The 22,776-nt window shown below is 45.0% G+C and overlaps 2 protein-coding genes across 6 annotated transcripts in view; one reads left to right on the top strand and one right to left on the bottom strand.

The window, feature by feature from the left end:
* Positions 1–22,776, top strand: part of Ctnna2 (catenin alpha 2) — a 1,144,108-nt gene that overhangs the window by 122,494 nt on the left and 998,838 nt on the right. For all 5 annotated transcript variants that reach the window (XM_042273493.2, XM_042273492.2, XM_076566967.1 and 2 more), the window contains one exon: positions 11,278–11,384. In XM_042273493.2, the coding sequence (XP_042129427.1) occupies positions 11,283–11,384 (102 nt within the window). In that variant the 5' untranslated portion in view covers positions 11,278–11,282. The remainder of the gene's footprint in view (positions 1–11,277; positions 11,385–22,776) is intronic.
* On the bottom strand, positions 14,735–20,134 carry LOC143272113 (uncharacterized). The gene is made up of 2 exons (XM_076565948.1): positions 19,693–20,134; positions 14,735–15,847 (listed from the first exon to the last, which is right to left on the bottom strand). The coding sequence occupies exons 1-2, from the start codon at positions 20,132–20,134 to the stop codon at positions 15,480–15,482; spliced, it is 810 nt and encodes a 269-aa protein (XP_076422063.1). The 3' UTR covers positions 14,735–15,479.

Raw genomic sequence — 22,776 nt, 5'->3', positions numbered from 1 at the left:
AATAATAATAATAATAATAATAATAATAATCATCATCTCTGTCATATGTGAGGTGTTGGACTACTATCTGTATTTCATATGTATTCCTAGACAAATGGAAAGAAAGCCATATTACAGGAAAAGATTTTGTTTGTGCTTCCAATATTAATACAAATATGATTTTCGTTGCAATGAGAAGCCAGGAAATGAACTAGACTGATAGTAGAATTCATTTTCAATTTCAGATTACTGTCTTTCTGGTAGAATACTCAGGGGTAGTAAAGTTTTATTAAGTTGAGAAATCACTTCAGAATTTTTGAGTACACTGTTCTAAGTCTAACGTCCCATTAGAAAGGCACCTAAGCAAGGTAAGTACATAAGTATTTCTTTGAATCATGAATCTCTTTTTACTTCAAGAGAAGAAAAAGGAGGCACCAATGAAGATACAATAATTCTATTCTTTTTACCTCATTTTTTTCATGTCATTAAGGCATTGATTAGCATGCATTTAAGCTTTGACATTAAATGCTATTACATAGAAAGTTATTTTTACGTTGTAGAATTCTTTTAGCATTTTGTTAAGACTTATGGCTTTGCCATTAACAGAGGACCTGCAGACACCTAGCTATCTGGGCAGGGGGGAGTGTTACATCTCACTTTAACAGTAGCAGATTACCTGCCTCCTTTCCCCCACAACAAAACAAACAATACTTTGAAATTGCACATTATTTCAATTTTGAATGGGCGTGTTGACAGATCCTATAATTGCAGCAACCAATTGCTTCTCAGGTCACCTTTCAGTTCACTGATCCAGAGCTCTGAATGGTTATTATGTAGAGGACTGTGATGGTTTTTATGCAAAGGACACTTTATTGTCAAAGTAAGAGGACATGCATTTAAAATGAGCAGAGGTTGCAGGGGAAAGTAAGCGGGACATCCCTATGGTATGCTGAATCTGACCATCTCCAGCTCAGAGTACCATCAGGGAGAATGCCAGGCATCCTTCCTCTCTGGCTGCCATTCAAATGCACTGCCACTATAACACAGGTGTCTGCTGAGGGTCAGCATACATTTTACCACCTTAGCCTCGCCTATAGCAAAAATGTTTTGAAAAAGATACTTTATTATGAAAAAATCTTTCCTTTATTATCAAATTAGAACTGTTACAATATTCTGAATAGTATAATTAGAAAACCCCTTTTTATAGTCCCTATATAAGAGAAGGTGTTATATCAAAGGCATCTGGTGATGATATGATATTATTTTAATGACTCCTGATGGTTTCTAGCCAGGTGTGGAACCTGAGTCTGGAAGCTTAACACAAGTGCTCAAACCCAGCTAACTTTAGTGAATCAGAAACACTCAAGAGTCCTAACAATCTGTGTATGAATGTTCCCCCAAGGGAGTTTTAAGGAAAAAGCAAGTAGGTACCTACCTTTATTGTCTCTTATTGATTGAGGCCAAAGGTTCAGATGCATTTCACTGGAATCTCTTCCTAGGAACTTCACAGTCTCTGATCTCACAAGATATCAAGCCATTGTTGAGAACAGAAGACAGACTAGATGGGCAGCTTATGGCAGAAATCCCCAAAGCAGCAGTTTCAAAATCCTTCTAGTTCTCTTACCAGAAATGCTAGAAGGGAGCTCTGTTTTCTTACCTCCTAAGTGAACATCCTGTCTGGAGGCTATGCTTAATGCTGGGAAGTAGAATTCCAGTCCAGATATTAACCCCTACTAGTGAACAGCTTTAGAATGTAGGTCTCTTATATTTTCTTTTAAAAATGGGCTATATCTATGCCCTGACCATCTCTTAAACTATGTGAGGGTTACTTCTTCAGAGTGAAGAATGTTATAGCAACGTGGAATCTAGCAATAGATGCAGACAAGCCAATGTCTTCCTCTTTAAGAGTTAATCCAAATGAGCAGTTCAGTCATCTGTCTAAGGGACCACTGTCAGGAAGGCAGCTATGCTAAGCTATGCTAAAGACAAGGGAGAAAAGTTGGAGAGATGGATCAGTGGTAAAGAGCACTGGCTGCTCTTCCAGAAGACCCAGGTTTGATTCTCAGCACCCACACGATGGTTCATCCCACCTGTAACTTCCCTTCCAGGGAATCCTATTCCTTATTCTGGCCTCAGTGAGCTAAAAGCAGGCATGTGGTGGACTGACATACATGCATGCAAAACACCCATACACAAAAATACATTGTAAAAGAGATAAGAATAATAATTAGTCCTTTAACGAAACAATGTAAACTTTCTCCCTAGAACCCCCACCCATGCATCCACATAGTTTTGTAGATACCATGATACCTAGCTGGGTCTTATTGCTTTTGTGAGCCCTGACTCAGGAAGGAGTAGCTTTTCCTTTTCCTACTCTTCTTTTGCTTTTAGATACTAGCCAGAGCCTAAGCATGCTGTGTCTCCAGTAGTTTGGGGTTTTCAGTGTTTCTCTAGAGCTGCCCTCCCCGAAGAAATGTCCCTTCTTGTCCACCATATAGCTACCCTCCACACTGGCTTACCTTCAGAAGCTACTAGTTTTTGTTTGTTTGTGTTTCTTTTCTTCTTTTCTTCTCCACTTTTCTTCTCTAGACAGATGACAAGAGTTACAGCTTGTCTGCTGCTTTTGTTTATTGTTTTTTTAGTTTGTTTTTAACTCTAATAAATTTGTCATCATGTGTCTCTTGAGTTTGTTCTTACATTCTTTTATTGATGAGACTAAGAACCCAAGAACCTGTTTCTCCAGTATTATCAGGCAACAATGAAGGGACCCCCAAATCTTTCAAGTAGCACCGGGTAGAGTGGAAGTCAGCAGCTCCAGATTCTTCTCTAGGGCCACATACTGGGCTCAGGGACATAAACTGTAAAATCAAGTCACTTAAGGATGAAATTTTATGCTCATGAGATACTTCTTTAACTGTGTTGTGCCTCAGTTTCCCCTTTCATATTGTGTGGTAGTAACATCAATATCTCATTAAACTATATGTTTCATTCACTACATTAACCTAAATACACTGCATTATCTATATTAACCTATATGTTAATATTCTCTACATTACCCTATATGATACATTCTCCAGCTTCTGGAGAAAACTGAAAACTTTGAGAGCCATTGTCTTACATATTTTTCCATGTTTCATTAAAGTCTGAGTTTTCAGGCTCTTGTCTTGCAAAATTTCCAGTTTCACTCATATTCCAGTACATATCTTGATGACTAAGATGAAATTCCTATAAGTATTGCAAAGAAGAAAATACATCATTTTTGTATCTACAGTGATTCCATTGATTTTTCAAAACAAATCCATTTGCAAAAAAATGTTACTATCCTTGTTTACTAGACGACAGCCAGAATCTTAAATTAATAAACTCACTCTTCCAAATATTTATGAAGGTAGTTATGGTCGTATCTGTCTAATAAGGATAATAATAGTATCTGTCTTTATTTTCATTTGAATTTACACATCAGTAGATGCTAGCCTGTCCTATAAACAGTTTTGTGAAATTCACTATTGGCATTGGTGATCAGAAAGACTTGATGATCTGAGTCTGAACAGAGGCACATAATGCAAAGCAAGTTGGGGCAGGCACTTAGATGATTAGAAAACAGTGAGATGATTAAAAGAACAGTAGAATGAAGAAAGGGAGGGAGGCAGTGGTTCAAGGGCAATTTCCAGGAGGATTTGTAAAGTGGATACCTACAAGGAATGATGCATATCATTAGCCTATTGGACACTTGAAAGCAGACCCTGAAGAAGTTGACTTCAAGATGGATTTTTCTGGTTAGGACTCCATCCATGGAAACAAGGCACGTGACCCTCACTGCCAATGTGGAAACAAGGAATTTGACCCTCGCTGCTGACAGGAATTTCTTCTCCTTCTGACTTTGAATTATTCTTAAGCTTTAATTTTCTATTGTGAATGACAAAGAACTGCTAATGAAAGCCTCTTCCTTACCACTATAGATACTCTACATTTATCAAGAAGATTACCAGATGGGCTATGTGGTCACCATTTATGGATATACAATTTGATACTTGTTCAGAAGAAAATCATCTCAGTTAATAAATGGATTGCTTTCTCTTGGGCTTCTATAATTCTAATACAGGAAGGAAGGTAGCCTTGTCATCTTGATATTCACTTTTTAAACATTTTAGAGCTTTATGTTCATTGTATATGCTATTGTTTTACCTACAGAAATGCTTAAGCAAACATATATATTGAACATCATGTTCACAGGCATATGATGCTGGGGCTCTACCCCCCACACTGTGAGATCTGGTCTTGCTAGATGAGTCTCTTTTGAATATATATATATTCCTATTCCTTTGGTAATGAAAAACATTATATTTTTGGTAAATAATTATTAATAAAAAATAACTAATGTTTCCAGAAACATTGGTATGCATCCTATCCCTTAAATTATTTAATAGTGATTTTATGAAATACATGTGATTGTTTGTGATTTTTACTTGAGGAATCTGGGGCTAAGGAAAGACAAATGATTGGACATTATTCCCAAGATGAATTATTGCCAGGCATTAATTTAAAAATTCTGTGGACATCATTGTGTTAGCAAGTTGCTGGATAATCACCCATGACAAAGTCTTGCTGATTTGTGATGTATAAAAATAAGTATGGTCTATCTTACCACAATGATTTTTCTGAGGTTGCCTGTTCAGGCTTGCTGTAACTAAGCATGGCAGCCTGGCTGGAGGCACAACTTCCCTGGTCCTTCTTTCTTGACTGTCATGGCTGAATGCAGCAGTACAATAGGGGATTTCCAGCTAGGAAACTACTGTAGACAGTTGGCTATGAAGCGCTGATAATTTGAGTTCCACACTCGGAACCTGGGGTGGGAGGAAGAACCAACTTTTGAGAATTGTTTTCTGACTTCCACACAGGCAGTATGGCAGCCATGTCCCTGCAATCCCACACATAGCAATAATAATAAATAAAATAACAGTTAAAAACAAAGCTCCAACATCCAGTCTACATTAAAAGACACTGAAATTTGTGATTCCCTATCAGATGTCCAATCATGTCTGTCAACATGATGCACCGGGAAAAGGAATCTCACCTGAAGAATTGCCACCATGAGTCTGGACTGTTGCTGTGTCTATGGGGCATTTTCTTGGTTTCTAATTGATATAGGAGGGCTCCACTCATTTTAGGTATTTTTACTCATAGAGGAGTAGACCTGGCTTATATAAGAAGTGTAGCTGACTTTGAGTCTGGATGCCAGCCAGTAAGCAGCCTGCCTCTGTGGTTTCTCCTTCAGGCTTTTGGCTTGAGTTCCTGACTTGGCAGCCTTTGATGATGGACTATAACCTGTAAGCTCACATAAAATATCTTCTTCACAAAATGCTTTTTGTCAGATGTTTTTCACTGCAGCAGAAAAATGAAACCAGGACAGATACATTATAAATATTGAATGTCCCAGTAGGATGATGTCCTCAGCAGGAGTCAGCCATATTGAATGTGTCATGGACCAGATGCCCAGTTGTCAATTCCCATGTACTACCTATACTATTTTTTTATAGGCATGCCCAACCCATGGCCTCCAGGTCCCATTTGCCCTGGATAAAGATGTTCAACACTAAGTCATAAACTTACTAACTTATGGAAACATGATTTTTTTCTGTCAAATTTGATTACATCATTATGCATTTCTACAATGGGTACTTTATAGATAATACAATGTCAAAAGGGTGGGTGTGTCTGCTTAATCCTTCTTTTCTGTGTCTTTCTCTGAGCCCATTAGAACTCTAGGGGCAGAGGTCAATTGGTGAACCTAGAAGACTATGGGCATGATCACCAACCTATAATTTTTTAATGGTTTTGTGGCATTTCAACTAGCCATACAGTCTCTCTTCAAGTGTTTCAATATAAGGAGTGTAGATATTGTATAAAGCAATGGTACTCAGAATAGCAAAGGTACTCAGAATAGCAAGGCAGACATGTTTATTGTAGAAATTGCATATTGCCAGGGTTACAGCAGTATTAAAGATGAAGAAAATTCTTACCTTTATCAGAGGCTCAGTGGTTCACTCTGCTAGGTTCTCTTCAGAGCAAACCCAATGGAAATTCAAATAGTAACATTATGGACCCAGCTCTGTAGCTGGATGTTTTTCTCTGTCCCACCCTGGCCCCACAGTCCTGTAGCTGATTTTAAAATAATCACTCAGAGGCTTAATTTTAATTATAAACTGTCTGGACTATGGTTCAGGCTTATTACTAGCTAGTTATTACATTTTAAATTAACCCATTTCTATTAATCTATTTATCTCCACATGGCCGATGGCTTATCAGTGCTTTTACATCTTGCTTCTTGGGAGGCTTGTTGGCATCTCTCTGACTCTGCCCTCTTCTCCCTGTACCTCTGCTTAGATTTCCCGCCTGGCTATTATCTGCCTTCTTATAGGCCAAAGAAGCTTTTTATTTATTATTATTAACCAATGGTAATAAAACATATTTGTAGCATAGAGAAAGACATCCCACAGCACAGCTCTACCTCTACTTCCAAACATGGTTATATGGCAAGTGGTGGGAAGATTGTGGTGTACAGGTGGGGTTCCTCCTTTTTGATTTTTAACTTCATAATAAACAGTGTAAGCATCTTGGCAGTGCTGAAGATATTCTGCAGAGACACTCTTGCCTGTTGCTTTGGCTACCAGACTAAGAGATAGTGTGCCCCATGGAACTGGAATTTCTCCAGGACTCTCCTGTTGGGAGAAGCAATAAGCTGAAGCCAGGTACCAGCCAGAGCTGGAGCTTGCCTTCTACAAGAGATTTCACACAGTGTTGACAACTTGTCAAAAGAGCTTGCAGGTGAGATTGGAGTCCAGACAATGCTGATGGGCAGAACCACATTTTGACTGTAACTATTTAGGCGTGCAAACTTCTTGTCCTCTCTTTAGAACCGAACTCTCATGATAGCAGACCACAGATGGACCTGAGGTAGCAGCCACTTTGCTCTTCACCACCTTACCCTGGTTTCATCACACTGAGTACATTTCCCTCTTATGTGTTCTCTATAATGCTTGTGTTTAATTTGCCTTTTGAAGACAGGTGGTTGCTCCCAGCTTGATAGGACAACCAAGGACAGGCTTCAACTCTAACCTCTCCAGTAATGACAGCATGCTTGAGAAAAGCATCATTACAGTTCCTTTTTAATGAATTCATAACATGTAAACTTTGTGTGTGTGCGTGTGTGTGTGTGTGTGTGTGTGTGTGTGTGTGTGTGTGTGTGTGAGACTGAATATGACCTGTGTGGCTGAGAAATGATTGAGGTTTATCCCTAAGGGAATACATTGAGTGATTTGACAAGCAACTCTTCTTTTATGTTAGTCCTGTGACCTTCAGGACTGGGTTGTGACCAGCTCTGCTTCTGGGCTCATAGAAAGCTTAGAGTTCTGCTCAGGAGCACTTCTCTTTTTTATTTGAAGCCACATCAATGGCTCTGAGGTGACTATGCCAGCATTTTTGTTTCTCACCCCAGTGGTTTTTTTTTTTCCTGTGTGTTACTTATAAAGTTCTATATTGGAACACTCCTAAAGGACTCTGTGTGCCTTCCTTCATCTGCCAACTTACATAAGTGGCATGCCCATCTTGCAAAGGAAATCCTCTATCTAGTTTGTGTGGGTCAGGGGGTGTATAGGTGAGGGTGCAGACGCATGTTTATGTGTTTGTACACATGCATGTGGAGGTTAGGGAACAGCTTTCCTGACATTTATCTCAGATGCTGCAATCCTGTTTATTCTTTTAAAGTTTTATGTTATTTTTAGGCGAATGTGTGTGCAGGTGCATTAGTTTATATGTACTATGCATGTGCAAGAGCTCAAAAGTGCTAGAGGGCCTCAGATTCCCTAGAACAGGAGTTATAGGCTGTTGTAAAATGCCTGATGTAGGTGCTGGGAAATGAATTCCAGTCCTCTGCAAGAGGAGTACACACTTAATATCTGAGCATTTCTCCACCTCACCACACACCTTGTTTATTTTTTGAGGCAGGTTCTCTTACTTTTTCCTAGAGCTGGTCAATGGAGTTAGGTTGTCTGACCAGCAATTCCCTAGGATCTACATACCTCCACACCACCAGCTCTGAGATAACAAACTCAAGTCATTATGCCTGACTTTTTAGATGGCTGCTGGGTATCAAACTCAAGTTCTCGTGGTTAACATTTTACTGGTTGAGCACTTACCCCAGCCTCTGTCCTTAGTCTTTCATGGACTTCTTTCATATATTTCAGCACCATATAAAAGTGATTTCAACACTACCCATCTGGCTTTCTCACAAGACTTAGCCATTAAGTGTCCTGTCAGAATTTGAAAAATAGTTTTCAGACTAGTTTTCCAGGTATTGGACTGGGTGCTAACTGCTGAATTAAAAATCATTTATGATATTTTAAGGAGACTCATGTGTCTCTAAATCTGACAATCAGACTATGGAGATAATGAACCCCGAAGAAATGGGAATTTCTCCAGGGGTTTCACGATGGGAGAAGGAAAGTCACCAGTCAGAGTCCTGGCAACAGTTTTCACACAGTTCTAACAAATTGTCCGGCCGCCTTACAGAATAAAACTGAAGTTCAGGCAATGATGGACAAAGATGGGTGGGACCACTCCTTCACCTGGACTGCTTAGATGTGGATATCCATGGCTCTCTACTTACATACAATTTAGCCTCACTTCAGAATCCCTAGAATCCTAAGATGGAATTAAGAGGGTCAGTGGATCTCTTTGTCCCTCTTTCTAACATGGCTTCCCTGATCAAGTCACCCCCCACCCCCACCCCGCTTTATGCTGTTAACTTGGGTGCTTGATTGAGGACAGATGGCTGAACTTGGCTTCTTGTGGCACAGGCTATGACATCAAGTTTGGTAACGATATCAGTGCAACAAAAAGGTATCAAAACATATGCAGGAAGCTTCTGGCATCCTTACCAAGCTCCAGCAGGAGAAGTCCCATGCCCAGCCGCAGAATTCCCTGCTTGTCAGCACTGCCACAACTGTGGCAGTTGCAGTGTGAATGGGGAAATTGTAAAGTGTCTGCACGTTTCTGAGCACCAGCAGCATGGGAGTGCCAGCTATTATTGTTGTAAAGGAACCCAGTTCTAAATCTGTGTACTTGGATCCCTGTGCTCAGTTTATTTAGAACATGGCATTTGGAGCGAGATAAAATACCAGCATACTGCCTTTGCCTTTTCTGATTTTTCTCGAGCAAATTGGTTGGGTCTTTTTGGCGAACAATTAGCTAGCTGTAGGATGTAGGAAGGAAGGCTGGTGAAGAAGTACTTTATCATGGTGCCTATTGGGGGAGACCTTCTTTGCATTGTTAATTTGAGTAGAAATAATCATCTGTATTGATTTATGAGGATGGAATTGAGCTGTGATGTTGATTCAAAAGAAGAAAGCACCCACGAACAGTTTGATTTATGGGTGTATTCAGCAAATAATTCAGATTCAGTTTCTACAATCTAAGGTTGCCTCTCTTGTGCTTATATGTCAGAATGTATTCAGCAATTTCTTGATGAGAAACACACCCTAGATGGAATGTATAATTTAATTTTTGAGGCCAGAGTCATATTTTGTGGTCACCTATTGGAGACTGGAGAGGAGGCTGCCTCTGACTCAGTTGTTCTTCAGTGAAAGTGGGTTGACTTAGAGATGAATAGACCTATCAGACACTCATTCTGTGGGGTAAATATATTACCATGATGGTTACCATGATTCCAGAGATAACTGCTAATTTTCAGCCATGAAAATTTACTGCATTTATAACATACCTGTCCTATTTAATTGATGGAAATTATTGCCCCAAAGTGTATGATATCTTAAGATTTCAATTAAAAAGATAACAGCCAAGTGACCTGTTGTAATGCCTTGGGGTCATGCATCTGGTGATCATAACAAATATACTTTATTCACAGTTTTTCTTTGTATGTCTCTCCACTCTGGCTATAATGTCACTTTCTTGATTCTCCCAGTTCCGTTTGTACTCCTGATGTTTGTCACACCAACCCATAATTCTCTGACTTGGCTATCTTTAGTTTTAAAACAGAAGTTGCCTGAGGTCAAGATCTAGGCCTTTATCTGCAGATAGCAGATAAGAACATACTAAACACTAAATGAATGGAATGTTTCTGTGGTATCAGGGTCTCAAAATTTCTTGGATGTGTGTTCAAGAGGAACACTGAGATACATTGTTGTGGATAAAGAGTTTATTAGAAGAGTTATTCATATCATAAACAGACAGACACAGACACTAACATGGCAGAGCTCTGAAGAGAGTTGAAGGTCCAGCACCAGAGACAGACAGAATGGTAGGGGCTAGGAAGAAGAGAATCACATCCCATAAGGCAGAAACATAGACCTTTACTTATGGCTCTCTAAGGACAGAGGTGGTTTCATAAGAAGAGACTGAAGCCAGGCTCTTTGATTCCCAAGCAGCAAGCAGGGAAAGGGTGAAAAAGTATGATGTTTGACTACAACCATTCTCTTTGATGGCCTCTCACATCCCCTGCTGTGGTAGGTAATCTTGTTTGTCACCATGATACACCTGGGAGGAGGAAATCTTAATTGTAAACTTGTCCCTATCAGATAGACCCCTGGTCATGTCTCTGGGGCATTTTCTTGATGTTTAGTTGATGTGACATAGTCTAGCCCATTCTTGGTGTTGCTGTCCCCAGGGTGGTCCTGAGCTATATAAGAAAGCTAGTGAAAAACAAACCAAGAGAAAGCCAGTAAGAAATATTCCCCTGTTATTTCTTTTTCAAGCCCCACCTTGCATCCCTATCTTGACTTCTTTTGATGACAGACTATAACATATAAGATGAAGTAAATACTTTTTTTTCAAGTTGTCTTTGGTCATAGTGTTTAGTCATAGCAATAGAAAGTGAACTAGAACAGCAGATAAGGTATCCAGTCCTGGAAGCTTTTTAGCTAGAGACTCATAGATATGGCCCGAGTAGGCTCCCTGGCAGTATTTGTGAATGAAGGTCTGCTGCAGGTATTGTGGTCTGAGCTGAATTCTGGTTTGAATTCTAACATTACATTCCCTAAAGGTCTCATCTGTAATGTCCTGATGTATACCGGAATGCTAAGGAACCTTCCAAAATATCTCAGATCCAAGAATTTCACAACACACAGTACTGGCTCTGGTTTTCCTGTCCTTAAATTTTCAGAGTTGGACCTAAAAAAATCTTCATATATCTTCTAGGTTTGGGTGATGTACTCCTTTTGAATACCATGGTCAAAGCATATGTCCTTGAACATTCTTTCTAATGGATGCCATATGTTTCTGCAGGGAGCATGACTTCAGCAACTTCACCTATCATTTTAAAATGGGATCCCAAGAGTTTGGAAATCCGGACACTCACGGTGGAAAGGCTGTTGGAGCCTCTTGTTACACAGGTAAGGGGCTTGGTACCATATATGTTTCCAGGGTCAATTCCATGATCCTATGAGGACTGTAGAAGCCTTTAAAGAGGATGTATCATGTCATCATGCTGATTGCTAAGTATGTATTATTTTTCCAGCTGTGGACTGTTTCATTGCCTTATATGATTTAAAGTAGCTTTTGGAAACTATTCATATGATGGTTTTAGAAAATAAAATTGTTGAGATAATTAACGAGAGGGGCCTTGCTGAAGGGACCCTCATTTGCAACACTGAATTCATTGTCTAAATGAGCCGTTCCTCATTCACTTTCTGAAGGAAACTTCATCCTGTTAAAATGGGGGTTGCTCCATTTTGGGGTTGATACATTTCCACGATGTGACTGTCAAGAGCACAGAATGTCATCAGGATTTTAAGTGTTGAGAATTAATGCATAGTGTCTCATGAATCACGTCCTCTGTGATCTAAACCCTTAAGTTCCTGCAATATGAAAATGTGAACTTTTTATGATGCATTTGTAGAGATTCATTATACTGCGTGAAGCTTGAGGCTATTTTTATTGGTTTGTGCTGGATGCTTTAACAAATTACCATCAAGTTAATGGCTTCAAGCAACATAGATTTATTGTTTGATGGTTTTAGAGGTCAGAAATTTTAATGTCAAGGCACTGGCAGTGGAGCATTCTCATTGGATACTTGAGCAGAAAGTCGTGTCCTTGCTTTTTCAAGCTTCTAGAAGCCTCTTGCCTTCTGTGGCCTCTTCTAATGTATTTGAGGTCAGCATTGTAGAATGTGTACATTTCTTTTCCTGGTCTCTGCTTTATTCATGTACACTCTCTGAAATAGAACCTCTTAGGACTCTTATGTTGAACCTCCTCAAATATACCAGAAAATACTCTACATCTGCATATTTTTAACCTAATTGCATTTTAAAGTCCTTTGGCTGTTTAATGTATTATACTTAAAGTTTCTGTGAATAGAAGGTAGCTGTTCTAAGAGGACTGGGGTGTATCATTCACAATAACTTTGGGTAGCCTCTGTACCCTCCCCATGTGTGAAATATTTTCATTAAGTCCCCAAGTTACAAAAAGTCTCAACCATTATAGCTTCAATTGGGTTTCAAAATCTCACTTAATTCATTGCCTTTAAAATCTCCCAATTTCTTGTAAGCCCTTTTGGGATAAGTCAAGCAAAGTTGTTCTACACCAGTGAGCAAGGCATGGTCTTCTGCAATGAATTGGTAGGAGAGACAGACAATCTTAGTTACAGATATTTCAATTCCAGAAGTGAGGAAGTATAAGAATAAACTTTGCTAGCCTCAGGGGTAGAGCTTCCCCTGGGCAAGTGTTCCTAGATTCCAAGTCCTGTGAACAACCCTCTGGGGCTTGAGAATCTGCCCCTTGAATTATTTGTTTTCCATGGAACACTGATAATATCACTGCTGTGCATATGTGACCATAGTTTCTACAGGTCAAATTTGAGGGGGTGCAGTAATCCCATTGAAGTCTGCCCTTTAAGTCCAAGCTTTTAACCATTTCAAGAACCTCTTAGTTTCTCATTTGTACCTGTGATGATTCATTCTGGTGAAGAATCTCCTCTAGAAAGTGTTTCTTCAATATCCCATGTACCGGCATTGCCTCTATTGAAAGACCCCCGAAGGCAGTCTTCCCTCTGGAGAGACCCTCGCCCAGAGATCACACCGAGACCACAAGTCAGATGCAAACAGCAAGAGGCTTTATTCAGGAACACAGGTACCCGGGGCAACGCAGTCCCTCAAGAGGCTCAAGAGACTGGCGCGCCCACGGGCTGGAGCGGAGGGTTTTTATAGGGTCGGGCAGCAGGAGCATGAGGAGCATGGTTTACAGGGTTCTGATTGGACGATTCAAATGAGGCCGGGTTCAAACTCAGGGCAGCTCGTGGTTTTTCCCCGAGCTTGACACGCCTGCTGTCTGGCTCCAAGTTGTTTTTCTGACCTTTAGTACCCTTTTCTGGGGCCAGGTGGCCGGCCGTAGACACCCCGCGCTTTTTTCAGACCTTACTCGAAATGGCGTTAGGCTAAGCTAGTATGCTGGGGTCTTTCATTCCCCCATTTTCTTATCTCAGGGAATGGAATCCTCCATTCATGGGGAAGAATAGGGATGTGGCTCCATTTCCACCTGGTTGAGTCGTTGGTATTGTTGGGTCAATACCAAGGTCTGAACAATAGAAACACGTTCCCTGATAAATTGGACAAGTCTGTTTAGGATGCAGGGCCCGAGCATCAGAAGGAGCAATAAAATCAGAAGGGGCCCTATAAGGGTGGAAATGAGGGTGGTGAGCCAGGGGGACCTTCCGAACCATCCTTCAAACCACCCCTGCTGTTCTTTAAAGAGTTTTTGTCTCTGTTCTAGTCTCTTTCTTAACTTAGCCATGCTATCTCTCACCACCCCAGTATGATCCGCATAGAAGCAACATTCTTCTCTAAGGGCAGCACATAACCCCCCTTCCTGCAGGAAGAGGAGGACTAATCCCCTCCGGTTCTGCAGAACTACCTCCGACAGGGAGGTGAGTGACTTTTCCAAGGCACTCACGGATTCCTCCAGTGCCTGGATATCGGTATGCATGGCAACCTGGAGTTGTCGGAACTGGTTGGTTTCCATGAGGGCAGTGGTACCTGTGCCTATTCCGGTGGCGATCCCTCCCATTGTTAATCCACCTAGTATCAGGGCCAGGGTTAGTGAGACTGGCTCTCTTTTTATACGGGGGACCCCTGTTTCATATCGGGCATAGATATCTTCAGGTGTATGGTAGACTATCCTGGGGTACAGTTCTATGAGCACACAATAATCGGCCGTGTTAGCTAGTATTGAGGGGGAGAGGCATGGTGTAAGTCCAGTGCTACAGGCCCAGTAAGTTCCGTTGGGAGCCACGAGATAATGGGGTCCTGGAACAAGTACCTGGGTGCGATTACACAGGTGTTGGTGGGTGTAGGGTACTGTCCCCAGACATAGTCCTTGTTCTGACACCTCGGAGATTGTGAGCTTATGCTGAGGTGTTGAGGCACATCCTGATGGGGGTGAAGAAGAATTGATGAAGCTTCCGACTACGGCCACCCCCTCATAATAGGGAGGTGTGGAAACTAGGCATAACCAGCACTCCTGAGTCCGATTTGGGCTAGTAACATTGAGGGCTGAGTAAGCGCCCTCTATAAGATTCAATAGCCGGTCTCCCGTACCGGGTCTGGGTGGTTGGAGGGTGACTGGGGTTACAGCGGCATTCGGAGCCGTGCTTGGGCGAATGGCCGAATTGGGTCAGGTGGTAGCCCTCAGGGGTGCTGGAGCAGGTAAAGAGGGGCGCTTTTGGTCAGAGAGAACCTGGTTGGGGCCTATAGAGGTGGAGGGCTCCTCAATTTTAAGTTTAATCATAAAGGTAAATCCCTGGTCCTGTCCTGTCATGAAAAATCTAAGTCCCCATGTTTTTCCTTTAATCCAATCTTGTGCCGTCCCCCTTCCTTTCTGAGTAAAGGATATGTTTAGGGGGTTGCAGGTGAAGTTTATACAGGGGCCCTCCCCCTCCCAGTATGTACTAAGCTCGCCTGGGAAACCCCAACAATGTGCTCGGGTGAGTGGGCGCCATGTGCGGCTTTCCCCTTGGGTAGTCCTTTTTACCCTAATGAGGTCCCAAGTGGATGAAGGCTTCCAATAGGTATTGCCAGTTGTTTCACATCCCCATGCTTTACAGAAGTAACTTTCATAACCCCCACATTGGCTAATCATCTTTCTGTCCCTACCATCCCGGGGGCAGACGTAGAAGGATAGTTGTGACAGGGCTGCCCTGGCTTCAGGGTGACCACATCCGTATCTCCCGTCACTACATTTGCAAGTTCCCTTACCATCCTGACAGACGTCTGGTGCTCTGGGGTTCATGGGGTCAGTGGTAGGGATGTCCCAGTCCTCTGACCCTGCTGCTAATTGGCAGAGATCTGGATGCAAGTTAGGCCACCATGTAAAGGGGGTGTGAAAGGCGGTCGTTTGCCAGACTGTCTCCCCAGTTTGTGAGATGACCTGCCAAGTGAGCCTCTTAGCTAGGTGCGGGCTCTCTGCCGCCCTAGTCCCCTGGGGGTAGGTAGAGATTAAGAGGAGGGGGAGGAAGAGGAGCCGCGGGCCAACCTTATTTTTAAGGGGTTTCGTGTATGGCGCACTGTCCATGTTGACTTTCTGGATCCTGCTGGGTCGGGTTCCCTGGCAGCCTTCATATGAGAGGCGTGGATCCATGCAGCAATCCCGTCGACCTTGAGTGCAGTGGGGGTGGTCAGCAAGACAGTGTAGGGCCCCTTCCACCGTGATTCCAGGCTCTTGGTCTGGTGTCGTCGGACCCAAACGGAGTCCCCGATCTGGAAGGGGTGGGGCACCACCGGCTTGTCTAGCTGCTCCTGATAAGCCTTGGCCAGGGGCTTCCAGACCTCCCTCTGCACCAACTGGAGGGCTTGAAGATGTGCTTCTAAAGTAGGGGTGGTGGCAAGAGAGGAAATATCAGGATGGAGAAAGTTTACAACAGGAGGTGGGGCCCCATATATGATCTCAAAAGGGGTTAGGCCGTGTGGGCCGGGAGTATTTCGGGCTCGATAGAGAGCCAAGGGAAGTAGGAGCACCCAATCTCTAGTGCCAGTTGCAAGCGTTAATTTGGTTAAAGTCTCCTTAATTGTTCTATTAGCTCGTTCTACCTGTCCTGAGCTCTGGGGGCGGTATGCACAATGGAGTTTCCAATCAACCCCCAATAGTTTGGCCACCTTCTGACTTACCTGGGAGACGAAGGCAGGCCCGTTATCCGACCCCAATATTTGAGGCATCCCATACCTGGGGAAGATTTCTTCCAACAGTTTCTTTGTTACCACGTTAGCTGTCTCATTCTTGGTTGGAAATGCCTCGATCCATCCAGAAAAAGGTGTCCACGAAGACCAGGAGGTACCGGTACCCGTAGAGTCCAGGTTTTACTTCTGTAAAGTCTATTTCCCAATGAACACCAGGACGATGGCCTCTTTGGCGGGCCCCCTTGTTTAGATGAACCTTTCCTGCGTTGACTTGAGCACAGGCTGGGCAGGTAGAAGTTACCTGCTGGAGTACCTGATCCTGGTTCAGCAGCACTGCCCAGGTGTTTTCTCTGTCTAATAGGGTCTTCATCTTGTTTTTGCTCAAATGGGTCAATGCATGGAGGAATCTCAGGATATATCGGGTATGGGAGGTTGGCATGACCATCCGGTCCCCTAGTATATATGCCTGTCTTCTTTGTTCCCAGTCCGCCCCCATTTTCTTTGCTAGCTCATGGTCTTCTGGGCTATAGGGCACGGGGTCTCTCTCAGGCTGTGGTTCTTGTATAGCCATCAACTGGCTGTTTCCTGCTGGCTGGGAAGCCACTGTTTGGGCAGTCAGATCTGCCAGCCGATTCCCTCTGGCTACCGCAGAGTCATCCTTTTGATGCCCTGGGCAGTGGACAATACTGAGTTGGAGCGGGAGGAACAGGGCCTTTAGGAGGTCTAGGATCTCTTTTTTGTTTTTGATTTCCTTACCCGTGGACGTCAGCAGGCCTCTCCGTCTGTAAATTTCCCCGTGGACATGCGCAGTGGCGAAGGCATATCTGCTGTCAGTATAAACTGTGAGCTTCTTACCTTCTGCCATCCAGAGGGCTTGGGTGAGCGCAATCAGTTCTGCGCGCTGGGCCGATGTCCCGGGCGGGAGCGGCGATGCCCATACCACTTCCGATTCGGTGGTTATAGCTGCTCCAGCTCTGCGCTCCCCCTCTTCCAGGAAACTGCTCCCGTCGGTGTACCAGACAGCGTCTGGATCCTTAAGCGGCTGATCTGTCAGATCAGGGCGGGTGCCATGTGCTTCGGCTAGAATCTGGAGGCAGTCATGCTCCTCGGGGGGGCTAGGCAGTGGCAGCAAGGTGGCAGGGTTAAGGGAAACTGTCGGCCCGAAATTTACCCGGTCTGAGTCCAGTAGTAAGGCCTGATAGTAAGTCATTCTGGCGTTAGAAAGCCATCTGTCCGGTGGTTGTCGGACCAAGGCCTCCACTGCATGGGAGGCCAGCACAGTCAATGGTTGTCCCAGAGTCAGTTTTCCCCCATCTTTGAGTAATACGGCAATGGCTGCCACCATGCGGAGGCATGGAGGCCATCCTGTAGCCACCGGGTCCAATTTCTTGGATAAGTACGCTACAGGTCTCCTCCAAGGTCCCAGTCTTTGCACCAGTACCCCCTTGGCAACACCTGAGTTCTCATCCACAAACAGCTCAAAGGGCTTGGTTAGATCTGGCAGACCCAGAGCCGGGGCCTCGAGTAAGGCCTTCTTGATCTGTTGAAACGCTTTCTGATGTTTCTCCTCCCATTGGAACGTGGTCCCTGGTTTAGTGAGGGGGTATAATGGGGCTGCCAGTTCGGCAAAGCCAGGAATCCAAAGGCGGCAGTACCCAGCCGTACCCAGGAATTCTCGAACTTGGCGGGGGTTCCGAGGAGGGGGGATGGAGATTATTGTCTCCTTCCTTGCTTCTGTTAACCATCTTTGCCCCCCGCTCAGGGTGTAGCCTAGGTAGGTGACCTTGTCTCGGCATATTTGGGCCTTTTTGGCTGAGGCTCTATAGCCCTTCTGCCCAAGTCTGGCCAGTAAAGCTCGAGTGCCCTCCATGCATTCGGTTCGACTCCTGGCCGCCAGGAGTAGATCATCCACATACTGGAGCAGAGTCAGGGTTGGGTGTTCGACCCGGAATCCGGCCAGATCTGCATGTAGGGCCTCATCAAAGAGGGTTGGGCTATTTTTGAAGCCCTGCGGGAGCCTGGTCCAGGTTAATTGTCCCGAGAGCCCTTTTTCTGGGTCCCTCCATTCAAAAGCGAATAGCAGTTGACTTTGAGGGTGCAGTTTTAAACAAAAGAAGGCATCCTTCAGGTCTAGCACAGTGGGTCGGTGGTAGGGTGCTCAGAAGGTTATAGGGGTTAGGCACCGTGGGGTGTATGTCCTCCACCCGCTTATTGACCTCTCTCAAGTCCTGGACCGGCCTGTAGTCTCCTGTCCCCGGTTTCTTAACAGGCAAGAGAGGGGTGTTCCAAGGTGATTGGCAGGGCTTTAACACCCCTTGGTCCAGGAGCCTCCGAATATGGGGCGTGATCCCCTCATGAGCTTCCCGTGACATTGGGTATTGTCTGATTGAAACGGGAGTCGCGGAGGCCTTTAGTGAGATCATCAGCGGTGGCTGATCGCGTGCCAACCCCAAGCCCCCAGTCTCTGCCCAGGCCTGAGGAAACTCCCTCAGCCAGTTCTGTAGCTCCTCAGGTGACTTCTCCGTGGGTTCTGCCTCAAACAAACGGTATTCTTCCTCTAAACTGAGGGCAAGGATTTGTAGGGGGTCTCCTTTAGGACCTGTGACTCTTGGTCCCTTCTCATCAAAGTAGATTTGTGCCTTCAATTTGGTTAATAGGTCCCGTCCTAACAGCGGATGGGGGCATTCAGGTATATGCAGGAAGGAGTGAGTTACTTGCCCTGATGCCAGTTGGACCTTTCTCTCGGCAGTCCAGTGATACCTCTTGTTTCCAGTTGCCCCCTGCACCAGTGCAGAATGCCGGCTAAGAGGCACTCCGGCATGGGTTAGGACTGAATGTTCGGCACCAGTATCAACCAGGAAGGTCACGGGCTGCCCCCCGATCTTGAGGGTTATCCTAGGCTCAGGGGGGGGGCTCCTGGCCTCGACTCCCCTAGTCCTCTAGATAAGGAGGTCCACGGTTTTGGGCTTGGGTCGGTGGGGTCCTTGTGGCTTCTTGGGGCAGTCTCGGGCCCAGTGTCCCTTCTTCTTACAGTAAGCACATTGATCTTTATCAAGGGGTGGCCTCCTTCGCTCTCCCGACCTATCTCCCTCTCTCCGCTGTCCCTGAGACACAACGGCGGCCAAAACCTTTTTCATCTCCCTATGTTGTTTCTTGTCCCTTTCCTCACGTTTCTGCCATCTCCTTTCCTCACGCTCCTCAGGAGTTTCTCTCTTATTGAACACTTTCTCTGCTTCCTTCAATAAATCTGGCAAACCTAGCGCTTGCAAACTTTCCAACCGCTGCAATTTGGTTCGGATATCTGAGCTAGACTGGTATATAAATGACAGGATGACACCTGGTGCTTGCCCTGGGTCTTCTGGATCATACGGAGTGTACATCCTATAAGCCTCCTTCAGCCTCTCTAAAAATGCAGCGGGTGTTTCTTCCTTTCCCTGTATCACATTCCTTACCTGAGCCAAATTGGTAGGCCTTCTGGCGGCTGCTCGGAGACCCGCTAAGAGCAACTGGCGATAGAGACGTAGATGCTCCCTACCTTCAGGTGTATTGAAGTCCCAGTCTGGGCGGGTCAAGGGAAAAGCTGCATCGATGATATTTGGGAGTTGGGTTGGCCTCCCGTCATCGCCCGGAACCTGCTTCCGGGCCTCCAGGAAAACTCTCTGCTTTTCCTCTACTGTTAAGAGGGTCTGCAGGAGCTGCTGACAGTCGTCCCAAGTTGGCCTGTGAGTCACTAGGATGGACTCAATTAGGCTGGTCAAGGCAACAGGATCCCTGGAGAAAGGAGGATTATGTTGTTTCCAATTATAAAGGTCTGAGGCAGAAAAGGGCCAATATTGTAACTGATGGTTGAGGCCTTCCCGAAGCGGGAAGGCTTTGGACTCAGTGGGGGGGCCAGCTCGGCGGCCCCTGAGGCGGCCCGCGATGGGGGACTGGACTGTTTCTTCTTCTTCCTCCGAGTCCCCAGCGAGCGGGGTCATCACGGGGGGGGGGGGGGGGGCGTGGGCGGCGCGGCGGCAGGAGCCACCGCGAGCGCAGCCGCCTGGGTCGGCTGGTAGGGCGGCGGTTCATTTACCAGCAGATTTACAAGAGGAGAGTTAGGGTCAGGGGGAAGGACAGGGGGCTTGGAAGGCTCCCTGTGGGGAAGGACTGGGTAGAGAGAAGAAAGGGGGTTAGGAGGCGCCAAAGGTTGGGGAGTGAGAGGGGGTTGTGGGAGGAAGGGCTTGACCCAGGGGAATGGGTTTTCAACCAGGGATCTCCAAATGGTGATGTAGGGAACCTGGTCTGGATGCCCATGGGGGCTAGGGGCAAACACCTTCCTCTCAACCTGTAAAATGAGAGAGAGATCAAATGACCCTTCCCGTGGCCATCCTACATTCATCATGACCCATTCGGCCTCACAGAGGGTCATCCATCTATTTTTCTTGATGACTACACCTTCATTGCTCCCCCGGCCTTTGACGTCCGACCAATGGTCAGTAGTTAGGCTCAAGGGGGTAACGACAGTCTGTCCCATATTAATTCCTGGATGGAGAAGGATTAGACAAAGAACACAAAACAAACCGACACCACAAACAAGAAACAGTTTCGCTGCGCGGCTCCGGTGTAAAACCGAAAGCAAAAACTCAGATGGGGACACGGAGTGTTTGAATTCTCCATCCCCTGCCAGCACCACGTATCCTTCTGATACGGGGGTGGCCCCGAAAAACCGTGCCCCTGAGGGGACTTCCCGTGCCCCAGAGGGGACTTCAGAGACCCGTGGAACGTCTTCCAGGGTCGCAGTGGTGAAGTCCGAGCTCGTCAGCTCCTTCAGCCCCACTGACTCCAGACCGATTCAGGCGCGCAAACAGACAACATTCAACATTCAGATAAACCGACAACACGCAGATAGGACAGAAACGACATACACCAAGGCCGGCCGGCTTACCTCCTGACAGTGGGTCGGTGGTCCCGAGGCGGGGGGGGGGGGGGGGGGGGGGGGGGGGGTCTCAAATCCCGGACGAGCCCCCAAATGAAAGATCCCCAAAGGCAGTCTTCCCTCTGGAGAGACCCTCGCCCAGAGATCACACCGAGACCACAAGTCAGATGCAAACAGCAAGAGGCTTTATTCAGGAACACAGGTACCCGGGGCAATGCAGTCCCTCAAGAGGCTCAAGAGACTGGCGCGCCCACGGGCTGGAGCGGAGGGTTTTTATAGGGTCGGGCAGCAGGAGCATGAGGAGCATGGTTTACAGGGTTCTGATTGGACGATTCAAATGAGGCCGGGTTCAAACTCAGGGCAGCTCGTGGTTTTTCCCCGAGCTTGACACGCCTGCTGTCTGGCTCCAAGTTGTTTTTCTGACCTTTAGTACCCTTTTCTGGGGCCAGGTGGCCGGCCGTAGACACCCCGCGCTTTTCAGACCTTACTCGAAATGGCGTTAGGCTAAGCTAGTATGCTGGGGTCTTTCACTATTACAATGGCCAAGGGAACCCCATGTCACAGGACTAGGCTCTTTACAGTGCTCTTTACATACTGAGTACTCTAAAGTGTACATTCATAGAAGGGACTAGCAGAAGGCCATAAGGTCATACAATACACTGACTTTTTTATTAAATGAAGAGCCTTATGGTTTGATAATGGAGTTGAAACATAATAACCCTTAAGGAATGAGGTTTACTAGGAGAAAGGCCCTTGTATCTCTGTTTGAGCCTTGAGTTGAGAAAGTGTTAGAAAGAAACAATGATGCATTAAAAGCCTCGTAACAGGGCCTTAAATAAAAGGGAGGCTTACCATTAAAACCTCAAGAGGACCTTCAGTAAGAGGTCAGATATGGTGGCTCATATCTTTTAATTCATGAACTCAGAAGACAGAGGCAGGCCAGATGTACGTAGTGAGTTCCCGGTCACCCAGGGTATGTAATGAGACTTTGTCTCAACACAAAACAAAACAAAAGAATAACAAAAAAGGAAGGCTAGAACATTTGTTTAAAGTGAGAGCCTCAGAAAGACAGGGGATTACCATAAAAAGAACGAGGGCACCTTCAGTTTATAAAATTCTTCAACAAAGGATAACCTTTGTGGCAAAGATCATAGAGGATTCAGGTATCTTTTAAAACCATAAATTTGGAGCTGAAATGAAACAAAACAGTCTCTTAATCTAGCTGCCAGCCATGGGCTGGGGGATAGGTGGGTATCACCTGATTTCTTCAGGCTGTGAGATCTCCCCTCCTTGAGTGACCTTTTAGAGTGACCAGAATTTTAAAGAGGCAAACAACGATTGTACATCTCCCAGCATGGTTTCCTGAAAGCAATTATTTTAATTTGGACATGATTTGTAATCTTTGAAGGCTGAGAATTTCCCAAATTATCAATTTCCAATTATTTTTTTATTTTTAATTTTTTTATTATTTTATTTTATTTTGTTTGTTATTTTTGAGACAGGGTTTCTCTGTGTAGCTTTGTGCCTTTCCTGGATCTTGCTTTGTAGACCAGGCTAGCCTCGAACTCACAAAGATCCACCTGCCTCTGCCTCCCGAGTGCTGGAATTAAAGGCATGAGCCACCACCTCCTGGCTCATTTCTTTTTTTAACCTTAATAATTCTTCCTTCTGTTTACCTCTTTCCTCTGACATGTTTTTTAACAA

The sequence above is a fragment of the Peromyscus maniculatus genome, chromosome 3 (assembly GCF_049852395.1).
Source record: "Peromyscus maniculatus bairdii isolate BWxNUB_F1_BW_parent chromosome 3, HU_Pman_BW_mat_3.1, whole genome shotgun sequence".
In the NCBI taxonomy this organism is placed as follows: Eukaryota; Metazoa; Chordata; class Mammalia; order Rodentia; family Cricetidae; genus Peromyscus; species Peromyscus maniculatus.
Note: the sequence above shows the minus strand (reverse complement) of the source record. Positions and strands in the feature narration are given on the sequence as shown.

Coding starts and splice junctions, on each gene's coding strand:
- LOC143272113 (XM_076565948.1), bottom strand. CDS start 20,134: ATGACCCCGCTCGCTGGGGACTCGGAGGAAGAAGAAGAAACAGTCCAG. Junction 15,848..19,692: donor GGACTTCAATACACCTGAAG/GTAGGGAGCATC, acceptor CCCCTACTTTAG/AAGCACATCTTCAAGCCCTC.